General features: G+C 39.5%; 2 protein-coding genes across 2 annotated transcripts; both read right to left on the reverse strand.

Annotated features, from left to right (window-relative positions):
* Positions 1-5,659: 5,659 nt before the first annotated feature.
* Positions 5,660-6,427, reverse strand: LOC137724711 (uncharacterized). The gene has a single exon (XM_068463429.1). The coding sequence runs from the start codon at positions 6,425-6,427 to the stop codon at positions 5,660-5,662; it is 768 nt and encodes a 255-aa protein (XP_068319530.1).
* A 1,008-nt stretch (positions 6,428-7,435) lies between these two features.
* On the reverse strand, positions 7,436-11,439 carry LOC137724418 (G-type lectin S-receptor-like serine/threonine-protein kinase At4g27290). Its single transcript, XM_068463160.1, has 7 exons — positions 10,122-11,439; positions 9,875-10,006; positions 9,067-9,221; positions 8,778-8,988; positions 8,463-8,700; positions 8,219-8,369; positions 7,436-8,042 (listed from the first exon to the last, which is right to left on the reverse strand). Exons 1-7 carry the CDS (start codon positions 11,416-11,418, stop codon positions 7,746-7,748), a joined length of 2,481 nt encoding a protein of 826 aa, XP_068319261.1. The 5' UTR covers positions 11,419-11,439; the 3' UTR covers positions 7,436-7,745.
* Positions 11,440-11,865: the final 426 nt, after the last annotated feature.

Below are 11,865 nucleotides of genomic sequence, written 5' to 3' on the forward strand. Positions count from 1 at the left end.
ACAACTTTGAGGATTTACCAGGATAGAAACGAGGGAAAACAAAAAGATTATGGCCAAGTTGTTTCTAGGGCCAAGAAGTTTTGGAAACTCAGTTCCGGTAGGCTGTTCAATCATTTGGTGTAGATCGATAGATGAGGGAAGAAAGGAAAACGAATAGGAGATGCATTCCTTATGACCATTGACATATATATTCAGGCTTTGGAACTGGGCAGCGTTGAACAAGTTCAAAACAAAGAAGTTTTGCTCTAGACTCTTTACTTTATTTACTTGAAGCTAATTATTTTATGAAGGGCTTTAATTCTAGAGAGAACTTGCATTCTTCAGTTTTGTTCTATAAATTAAGTCTAACAGCTATTCTGAGATCTGTTTCAAACTACGTGTGGGCACCACTTGAAGAACAAAACTCAGAGATCTGTTTCAAAATTTTACTAGTTTAATTTCTTTGCTTCGTAAATAAGCATGATTATGTTTTTTTGCGAAGATAGGGTATCGGGGTTTTCAAAGGCCTAGGAGACGAGGCGTTCGAACCTAAGCACTGCACAACTGCACTGGAGATGTCAACCAAGTCCCTGTTCATGTCTGTCCAGCATATTAATTCAGACTATTAAGTATAGAATCATGTCACAATATCGCCCAAGCAGTCGATATTCTTGACGAGCTTGACCTAAGTTTTGAGATCAACTCAGATCAATCAGATACATGACGAACCTCAACCCTTCCCTCTAAACTGATATCTACAACTTGTAAGCAACCAAACTGAACTAGGTTTTCACAAGTCTACAATTTCGGAAAAATCCTTGGCGGCCTTGTCAATAGAACGTACGCCGGATAAAGAAAGCCATCGATTTCTTCTGTGAAAAGCCATTTAAACAAAAAATAATGTATTTGTACACATGTCAAAGTTTTATGTGTCAAAAGTAAATAACATCCACGGTGAATTGTCGAAATTCAAACCATAAGGTTATGCAAACGATCATTTGATAGCATCTTGTTTTTAGTTTATTTGGAGAGGTCACATGTTCAAATTTTAAAGAGGAATGCTAGCAATTTTCATATTTGAAAATTTTTATTTACATTTCGTCTCTCTTATTCATCTTGTAATGGGACATAAAACCATAAATTTTTTAAGTCACTCTTTAAACGTCAAATCTACTAAAAATCAACTAACACGGAATTCATTTCCTCATTTAACACTCATAATAGATGAACTATGTTATTTTTAAGTACTGAAATTTTAACAATGTTAACATTTTTTTTTTTAAAGGGGAACAACGGATGACAAACTACAGTTATTCACTCATTTCAAACCCGGAGAGGTTATCGGGAATTTCACTCTGCCCGAGACTAGAGTCAAGCAGACTTACCATCTCAGAGCATCAAACTCATAACCTCTCCACATTTTTTTTGTATATTGGAAACCCGCAGTCCGTGCCGTTATTACTAGGGCATTTGCTGTGCTGTGGTTAACAAAATTAATTGGACAATCAAACTATTTTTTATTTAATTAATTTTTTATAAAGATGATGTTCAGATAAATAAACTAAAAAATAAATTATTCGAATCATGATGCAAATATTGCAGGACGAAAAAGGAAGGCATCCCAATCTCAAGTTCATTAAGCTTTAGCCATTACAAAGTCTTAAAAAATAATAATAATAATAATAATAACAAAAATAAAATGCAACGAGGTGGAATGTCGTCCGCTATTACCTGTCCTGGCGCCAAGAAATTGTACTTCTCAACTGCTTTTCAAAAGCACTTCCAAAACTCGAAGCTTGTCCCTGCATATTACAAGATGCAAAAGCCATTTAAACAATATATGACATGCTTTCAAAACTACCCACCGACGTCCCGCCTCACCTGAGCCTGAGCCTGAGCCTTAGGTTCATGAAAATCTACAGTAATTCCGGCGATTTGCAATGTGCACGCCGCCTGTTCGATCAAATTCCCGAACCAGACCTGCTTCGACCATGCTCATATCAGGCCTACATATTGAATTTTGTGAATGGTATATTCATCATAAGACAATCAGGTACAAGAGATAGCAATATATATGTGCTAGAGGGAAGAAAACAAGACTACCTATCCCTCCTTGATTTACGTCTAAAGCTAACAAAAAAGAACAAATAAGACACATCCCTTGAATTAAGGGAATTGACAAGACAAATAAGACAAATTGAGGAAATTGACAACAAGAGACACATCCCTTGAATTAAGGGAATTGACAACACTATCTATCACCCTAAAATCCTTTGTACGGTGAACATGCAACCTAACCTAACCTTAGTTGCCATTCACCTAACCTAACCCTAGTTGCCATTCTTTCTTCCAATACTCCCCCTCAAGCTGGATCAAAGGGATTAATTGATCCAAGCTTGAACAAAAGACGTTGAAAATCAGCAGAGGGTAATCCTTTTGTGAAAATATCCGCAAGTTGATCATGACTGCGCGTGTAGTGAGTGTCGATCACCTTGGACTGAACTTGATTTCTGACGTAGTGACAATCAACTTCAATATGTTTAGTTCGCTCATGGAATACAGGATTCGATGCAATGTGCATCGCGGCCTGATTATCACAGTGTAGGGACATGGGTTGTTGATGAGGAAAACCTAAAGTCAACAGAAGGCTTTTGAGCCAAATAAGTTCACAAGCAGTGGACGCCATAGCACGATACTCTGCCTCTGCACTAGAGCGTGCAACAACACTTTGTTTCTTGCTTTTCCAGGTAACTAGGTTGCCTCCCACAAACGTACAAAACCCAGTGGTAGACTTACGATCGAGAGAATTGTCTGCCCAGTCAGCATCGGTATAGCCTGAGATCTGAGTGTGACTATTGTTGCGCATAAGAATTCCTCTACCAATGGAACCCTTAAGATAACGTAGCACACAATGAACAATCTTCAAATGATCCATGCTTGGAGAGTGCATAAACTGGCTAACAATGCTGACAGCATATGATATATCAGGACGTGTGATAATCAGATAAATGAGTTTGCCAACCATTCTTTGATAGTAACTTAAATTGGGAACTGGATCACCGTGAGTTTTTAGCTTCAAGTTGCTATCCAAGGGGGTACGAGCAGGCTTGCAATCTGTCATTTTTGCTTCGTGAAGAAGATCCATGACATACTTGCGTTGGTTGAGGAAGAAACCCTTGTGAGAGTGTGCCATCTCGATGCCCAGAAAGTATTTGAGAGTGCCAAGATCCTTGATAGCAAACTTGTAGTTGAGATACTGTTTAAGAGCATTAATCTCTGACATATTATCACCTGTCACAATTAGATCATCAACATAAATGAGCACAACTAGTTTACCCACTAAGCTGGAACGAACAAATAGGGAAGAATCCGCAATACTTCGACAAAAACCAACCCTTTCCAGAACATGACTAAGCTTGGCTTACCATGCACGTGGACTTTGCTTGAGACCATAAATGGATTTATGGAGTTTGCACACCATTTCTGGATTGTTTGATTGAGGATGACCTGGGGGTAGCTTCATGTAAACCTCTTCTTCAAGTTCACCATGCAGGAAAGCATTTTTAACATCCATTTGAAAGAGAGGCCATGCATTGTTAATTGCAACCGACAACAATACTCTAACAGTGTTCATTTTTGCCACCGAAGCAAATGTCTCTTTATAATTGACGCCATAGGTTTGTGTAAAACCTCGAGCAACCAAGCGAGCCTTATTCCTTTCGATTGTGCCATCTGAATGAAACTTAGTTTTGTACACCCAACGACTCCCCACTGCCTTCTTTCCTTTTGGAAGTTTCACTATAGTCCATGTGTTATTTTCATGGAGGGCTTGAAGCTCCTCTGCCATAGCATTTCTCCACTCACTGTGAAGATTGGCTTCTTGAAAACTTTGAGGTTCTCGAGCTTCATTAATGGCACTTAGGAATGTAGCAAAAGAAGATGAGACTTTGCTATAATCAATAACATCAGTCACGGGATACCTGGCAGTGTAGGTCACATAATCATGCAACTTGGATGGAAGTTTCCTCTCTCGTGCAGGATTGCGACGAACTGTAGGAGATTGAACTACAGGTATTTGAACAACATCATGGTTGGAAGGATCACTGGAGGGTGCAGTGTGAATCTCCGATGAGGAAAGGTTTTCATCTTCAAGATGTTCCACCGAGTGAAGGTTAACATCATCTGGCACATGATCACTAGGAGTGCATGTTGCATCTTCTCCGTTTGGATATGGAAAAGGAAATAAGTCCATCAAATGCTCCCCCTGTCTAGAGTAATCCAGTGATTGTGAGAAGTAAGGAACATGCTCTTCAAATTTAACATCCTTTGAAACAACCATTTTTCTAGTTGTTGAATTATAGCACTTGTAACCTTTTTGGGTAGATGAATAACCTAGAAAGACACATTTGGCAGCCCTTGGGTCTAGCTTGTCACGATTTTGAGTTTGAATGTGAACAAAGCATGTACACCCAAAGACTCTCAAATGGGAAAAGTTGATCTTTCTATTTTTCAAGACCTCATAAGGTGATTTAAAATTCAACACTTTACTAGGCAATCTATTGATGAGATATGCCGCAGTAAGGACTCCTTGAGACCAAAACTTCTTAGGCACATTCATGTGAAACATAAGAGCTCTAGTCTTATCAAGTAGATCTCTATTCTTCCTCTCGGCCACCCCATTTTGTTGAGGTGTTCCAACACAGCTTGTTTGGTGTAATATACCATGCGTGCTCAAGTAGTGTGACATGTTATGAGACATATATTCTGTGCCGTTATCTGATCGTAAAATATGAATTTTTGAAGCAAATTGGGTGGCCACAAGTCTATGAAAATCTTGAAAAACTTCCATCACTTCACTTTTAAATTTCAAAAGATACAACCAAGTAATCCTTGTGAAATCATCCACAAAAGTTACAAAATATTTGTATCCATCAAAAGACTCTATAGTTGGTCCCCAAACATCGGAATGCACGATTTCAAAAGGGTTACTAGCCCTAGACAAAGAGGAAGTAAATGGTAATCTAGTAAACTTAGAAAAATGACAAACATCACAAGGACTTGTAACTTTGCACATATTTGGGAACAAGGTGGATAGAACTTTTTCAGAAGGATGTGCTAGACGTTGGTGCCAAAGTTGTTGTTCTTGAGCTAAGCTTGAAGTGACTTGAAAAACCTTGGGAACTTGAATATGCTTGGAAAGATAGTAGAGACCATTTAAGAAAAATCCTTCACCAATCGTTTTCTTGGTGACTACATCCTGAAAGATCACATTTTTGGGAGAGAAAATGGCAAGACAATTTAATGAGTTTGTGATCTTGCTAACAGATAAAAGTTGAAAAGGGAATGAGGGAACATAAAGAGCCTCAGACTCGACATCACTTGAGATCAAATGTATTTTTCCTTTTCCCACAACCATAGCATTTTTTCCATTGGCAACTGACACTTGAGATGGAATAGAAAATTTTTCAAATTTATGCAAGTTTGTAGACTTGTTAGTCATATGATCAGTGGCTCCAGAATCTATAATCCAATAATCATGCACATTACCAATGTTGAGAGCAGTTGAGAAGGAGTGTAAGATACCTGGGATGTCCCTTTGTACCACGCCTTCATTTCCAGCCAGGAAGCCAGCAAACTGTCCTAGTAGTGCAGTTTGATTGTTGTCACACTGATTTAGTGGTCATTCACTATCTCCAAGACCTTGTTTCTTGTGAAGAAACATAGCAAACTCGTTGATCAGTGCAGCTGGATTAGTGGTGAACTTTAGTGCTCCATCAGAAGAAGTTGTGGCAACATGATTTGCCTTGTAAGAAGGGTTGTACGAGCCTTTCGAGACACCTTTGTTATCCCTAGGAAACTTTGGTTTTAACTCTGGATGAAGAATCCAGCATCGGTCTCTTGAGTGCCCACCAGCATCACAATGGCTACATTTTAAGCCAGTTTTCTTTCCTTTGTAGCCTCTCTCCTCACCAAGTTTTTGGTTAGAGAAGTAAGCCCTAGCTTCTGGTATATTTGCCTTCATGTCCAAGGTCATGACTTTCCTTCGAACCTCTTCTCTTTGAATTGTGGCACACACACTTGAAAAAGAAGGCAGGTCGGGATTCATGAGGATATGGCTTCGAAGATCTTCGAATTCAGGGCTCAGGCTTGCTAGGAGTTGGAATATTTTGTCTTCCTCGGCTCTTTTAGTTAGCACAGCAGCGTCGATGGTGTGTGGTCGATACACATTCAGCTCGTTCCACATAGTGGTCAGCTTTCCAAGATGTTGCACAAATGGCTTCCCTTTCTGTTGCAAACCAGCAATGTCCTTCTTTAACTGAAACACTCTAGCCGCATTGTTCTGATTTCCATACATTTCCTTGAGATTTTTCCAAAGAGTCATGGAGGATTCAGCATAGCTAAAAATTTCTGCAATCTTACGATCCATGGAATTGAGTAGCCACGACATTACACAAGCTCAGTTGGTATTTGATATGATATCTAAACGAGATGTCGTGTCCTTGAATACACCTCTAGTATTTTTCAAACAAAGATAGCAAAAAGGGTGTAACTTTTACTGGCTATATCTATGGGTGAGCAATATCTTAAAGCCAATTGAAAGGGTTTAAGTAGAAATACTGATGATATTTCCACGATTATTAAATGGCACCTTCCAGATCAGAGTTATGTTAAGCTAAATTTTGACGGCTCAGGTGCTGGGGACAAGGCTGCGGCGGGATTTGTCTTAAGGAATCATATTGGGCAGCTCATCGGCGGTGGAGCTTTTAATATTGATGGTGCCACTATTTCTAAAGTGGAGGCTAGGGCTCTCAAAGAGGACCTTCTTTATGCTCAGAGGAAGGACTATACAAAGATTATGGTGGGAGACTCTAAGTTGGTCATTTAGTCAGTGTTGGACAGGAGTGCAAAGCCGTGGAATCTGGTTCCTATTATTGAAGATATCAAGTGGATGGCGACCAAATTTGCTTGCATTGATTGGAAACATATTTTTAGAGAGGCTAACTTTGTGGTGGATGCCTTCGCTCACCAAGGCCTTCTTATTACTGATTGTCATATTTGGGATCATCCCGTATTCCTTCATTTGCTCTTCATGCTCTTCAGTTTGATTTTGTAGGGAACGGTTGTTCTCGGGGGTTTTCCTGTACTATATTTTTTTCTTGCTTCCAAAAAAAAAAAAGATGGTGCTTCATGGAATGCTTTTATTGGTGGGTGCTTGAATAATGGGCAGACCGAACAGGCGTTGACAATGCTCGAATAGACAGTAGAGAGAAACTTCAGTACGGCTGCCTCACTTTAGCGCGATGTTTGTGTTTGCGGGAAGATGGTCACGTGGTCCAAATGCCTGCACTGAAGATTTTCTACCAATAGAGGATTGCCAAAGAAACTTAAATGACAAACACCTATCTCGAACCAGGCTTAGAGTGTCAATTGAGGCGACTTGATCAAATACCCAAACGAGACCTAAGTGCAGGATCTACTTTCCTTCTCAATAAATTTTATATTATCATGAAATAATAAAATAAAATCAATAAATAGTAAACACAACTTCAGCTATAACTTAAATTTTCTTCAACCACCTAACAACCCCAAGTCCTCTCTTTATTCTGATTTAGGAACTGATAAACTTGTAATCATAAATATTTTTCTTGCAGAGTTACAATCGCAGGTCTCATTGTTTCCCAGCCAAGGCTATAAGCTTCACGTCAACCCTCCGAACATGTTTTGTGATGGTAGATTGAAGTACTAACAAGCACCGCAATGATGATCTACCGAGGTTCTATCAACGTAGTGCTGAAAGTATTCTCTGAACATAGAATCGCCCTTGATGGTGATTCAGGGACGCTTCGTTCAGTGTAGAAACCAGGCTGCTTTGGAGGCGGCAAGGCAACATCACTGCTCAACATCAGAACCACAGATGACATGCTTGGTCTATCCTCAGGTACTCTTTGCACACATAACAGCCCCACATGAAGACACCTTATCACTTCAGATATGTTGCATGAATCACAAAACGTCTTATCGATCACTTCTAGTGGTTTATCTTGAATCCATCGTATCCATGCCTTAAAACAAATTGAAACATGTATGATATGTTAGTGGGCTAATATGTAAAAGGGGCTTTGCTGCAGACCATCTATACTGTTAAATGCATGTCATTAGAAGACGTGCTTCGAAGAGCACCGTCTAATTCGCTGTTCTTTTTAAAGTAAAATATCATCACCTCGTTGGTTAAACTTACATGTCCAAGAAGGTTGTGGTCGTGATCTGGATGACAAAATCCCCTGTTCTTATTCCTACTCAACATCTCGAGCAGTATGACTCCAAAGCTAAACACATCAGATTTCATCGAAAAAATTCCATCTGCTGCATATTCCGGAGACATATAACCACTGCCAGATCAATATGTAGTGACCAGTGAGAAAGAATTTCAAAAGCAGAACAACGAAAATTTTAAACCACAAAACAAGTCTAAGCATGCTTACTAGGTTCCAACCACTCTATTTGTGTTGGCCTGAGTTTGTTCACCGCCAAATGTTTTAGCCAGGCCAAAGTCTGAAATCTTGGGGTTCATATTATCATCTAGCAAAATATTGCTAGGTTTCAAATCTCGATGTATAATCCTTAATCTAGAGTCTTGGTGAAGATAAAGAAGCCCTCGGGCAACTCCACCGATAATGTGGAAGCACTTAGGCCAGTCGAGCAATTTTTGTCCCTCCTGGTCTGAAAAAACTTTAAGCCTGTTATTTCAATGGCACATTGAATCCTAGGTAAATAAGGTTGAAAATGAAGGATCATACCAAAAATATAAAAGTCCAAGCTTTTGCTAGGCATGAATTCATATATTAGAATTTTTTCATCTTTTTGAATGCAACAACCAAGAAGCTTAACAAGATTGCGATGCTGAAGTCTGGCTATGAGTATAACTTCAGTTCTGAACTCTCTCATTCCTTGACCGGAATTCTTTGAAAGCCTCTTTACTGCAATTTCTTTTCCTTCTATCAGTGTACCCTGTGGACCACCATTTCGAAAAGACTTAAAAAAATTTATAGCAATATAGCTAATTTTCGTTGCATGAATTCATGTTACCTTGTACACGGGTCCAAAGCCACCTTCTCCCAGCTTGTTGCAGCTTGAAAAGTTGTTAGTAGCTTTAGCTATGGTGGTCAAGTCGAACAGTGGTAACTCCATCTCTTCCCTGTCTTCTCCAACGTATTCTTGTCTGCAATCCTTTCTTCTGAGTCCTGAAATAGTGGAAGATTCTTCAGCATGTATAAAATGATGTGAACTGTTAGCTACACTATCGAAATTATCTTTTCTACATACTGCTGCCACCAAATCTGTGTTGGGCAGAGGTAATTACTAAAAGTTAGGAGGGTAATTGTCTGTAGGTTTGGATGCCCTGGGCCCGATTTGGGCCTATTTTGGGTTGCTGGTTTTGGGACAAGTGTGGGCTTTGGAAGTGTATTTGATAATAGTTTTTGTAACGTGCTAGAATGGATGTCAAAATTGTGCTAAAGTGGAAATGTATACATTATTATTGAAGAGATACGAACATAACCCTAATTTTAATGAATTTATATGTTTTCCTCTGCTTTTCAGTGTTTTTAGGTGATTAGAGCTGAACATGGAAAAGTTTTTGCGACTTTTAGACATGTTGGAGGTTGATGTGGTTTTTGACTTAAGTGTAGTTTTTGACTTTCATTTTTTCAGTTTGTTCTGTTAATGGTTAAGAAGACATGAATCACATGCATAAATATTGCATATCGTATATATACGTGGAACTTTTGATATGTTTTATATGGTTTAAAAACCCGCAGCATCGTGCGAGCACCATCGCTATTTAAATACTAACTACCTTATCTAATGCATTTTTAATGTGTCCGAAAATAGTTACCTTCATTTCTGAGTTTCTTCTTCCGTATACACAATATCATTCCAACTAGCAATCCCATGAGAAAAACTGCCGAGATGAGGAGAATTGCTAGTAGCGCTCTCTTGTTGAAATTGCTCTTTTTCTTAACATGATCTGAAATATCTGTATTAAAACAAACTTTTCATGTGATCTCGTAGTGGTGCAGTAACTGTGATTTTAACACTAACTTATTTAAACCCTACTTTGCATATAGAGGTCGAAGACGTACCTCGTTCTGAAGCTGCCACCCGTATATACAGGTCTTGACCACCGCCGGGAGGGAATTCTCTTATGTCGGTGAGGTTATCAAACCAAAGCACGCAGCCACTTCCTCCCTCCCTGATGTCTAGATTTGCACACGCAGTACATGAGCCGTTTCCCAAACATAATCCCTTGCATTCCTTAAGGCTCGTGCTTTTATCAAACCACGAGGTTGATGTGTCTGGCAATTTAATCCCACTGTACTTTATGAAGCCATCTCCATCGCTGTTGGCCAACGGAGTCCTTCGAACACATCCATCGGACCAATATCCCAAATTCCAATCTTTCGAAGATTTTGGTACAAATCCCTTCAAGCATGCACATATCGGAGAGTTATTATTGATACTGCAGCTAGAAAATGGACCACACAAGGCATAACTTTCACACCGATCTGCTAGGAATGTAGCGAGAAGTTCCCAACTCTGTTTTTGGTACACCCATGCGAACCGCTCTGCGACCCCTGATGGGTTCAAGACAATTCTCGGGAACACTGACATGCTTCGGAGGCTGTACTCAAAATAGACCTCGTCCTTGTTCAACACAAATCCATAAGCAGATATTGGATTTGGTTCTCTGACACCATATCCTAGTCCTGTCAAATAAACGCCATTCCATGACCCTGGTCTAGCCTGTATCTTAGCTCCTTTCATAAGAAGAACTTGTGGTAAGCCACGATAATCCATTCGTATCAGAAACTCTCCTGGAGCAGGATCTTCTGTGCTCTTCCAAGATGAGAGATACCTATCTAAACCAGTAACTGAGTCCCAACCAATCTTCATTTTCGGTAGTTGTGTGTGACAAGGATAATCAAAACTCTGCCACAAGAAGTCATCCGGGTTAGTTTCGTTTTCATCTTGCACCACAAGATTTCCAGAATCCAAGAGTCGCGACACTGGATTCCCCGCGATTCTTGAAGAATTTGATAACCACACAATGTTGTTTGAGCTATTGAGGAGGACCAGAACTCCTTGCTCGGTGAGCTTCAGAAGTCCCGAAGAATCACCAAGTGGTGTTTCTCTGTTGGCTACCCACACAACTGCATCAGTAGAAAGAGTGTACCATATTCCCAAGTACCGGCTTTTCGATTGACCAGGGCTGAAGAATCCCAGTTCATAGCTTCCACCTACTGAAACCAGAGTTTCACCATCTCTTATATATCGACTCGGAGTGATTGTGCCCGATGCAGTTGCAGCTGAGATTCTTAGAAGGGAGAATAAGAAGAACAAGCACATAAAAAAGCTTCTCAAGGCTTTGCATGATTGCATGGTTGTTCTGAGATCGTACACTTTGTCCAAAGTAATTAATACAAAAATTATGCAGAGAAGATGGACCATTGCCCCAAAGAAAAATCAAACTAAATCAAAAGACTTGGGTTTCTTAATTAACCCAACTTTGGTTTGGAGAGAAAGTTATGGTCTTTTGACAATTCAGACCCAACTAAGTTGACAGCTGATAATAACAGTGATCACTTGTCCAATGGTGGATTGCCAAAGAAATTCATATGACAAATGCCTCTCTCCCAAGTATCATGGAACAATAATTCACTTATTATCGGTTAGCGAAAATTATAGAATGAATCGGCTCATAAAATCGCATGATCGTTAAATTTTTAGTTGTCAAATTTTAAAAGAGACAAACAAAAGCATAACTTCCATCTTCAAAAGAAACAAAATACCAATCAAGCATGTCAAATCTTATATGGAATTCAAGCA

This window comes from Pyrus communis, chromosome 2 (assembly GCF_963583255.1).
Source record: "Pyrus communis chromosome 2, drPyrComm1.1, whole genome shotgun sequence".
Taxonomy (NCBI): domain Eukaryota; kingdom Viridiplantae; phylum Streptophyta; class Magnoliopsida; order Rosales; family Rosaceae; genus Pyrus; species Pyrus communis.

What these genes read in the sequence shown, in the direction of transcription:
- LOC137724711 (XM_068463429.1), bottom strand. Translation starts at nt 6,427, where the DNA reads ATGTCGTGGCTACTCAATTCCATGGATCGTAAGATTGCAGAAATTTTT.
- LOC137724418 (XM_068463160.1), bottom strand. Translation starts at nt 11,418, where the DNA reads ATGCAATCATGCAAAGCCTTGAGAAGCTTTTTTATGTGCTTGTTCTTC. An exon ending in GCTTTGGACCCGTGTACAAG is followed by an intron (nt 8,989 to 9,066) that starts GTAACATGAATT and finishes GGTGGTCCACAG; the next exon opens with GGTACACTGATAGAAGGAAA. An exon ending in CTTGGACTTTTATATTTTTG is followed by an intron (nt 8,701 to 8,777) that starts GTATGATCCTTC and finishes AAGTTTTTTCAG; the next exon opens with ACCAGGAGGGACAAAAATTG.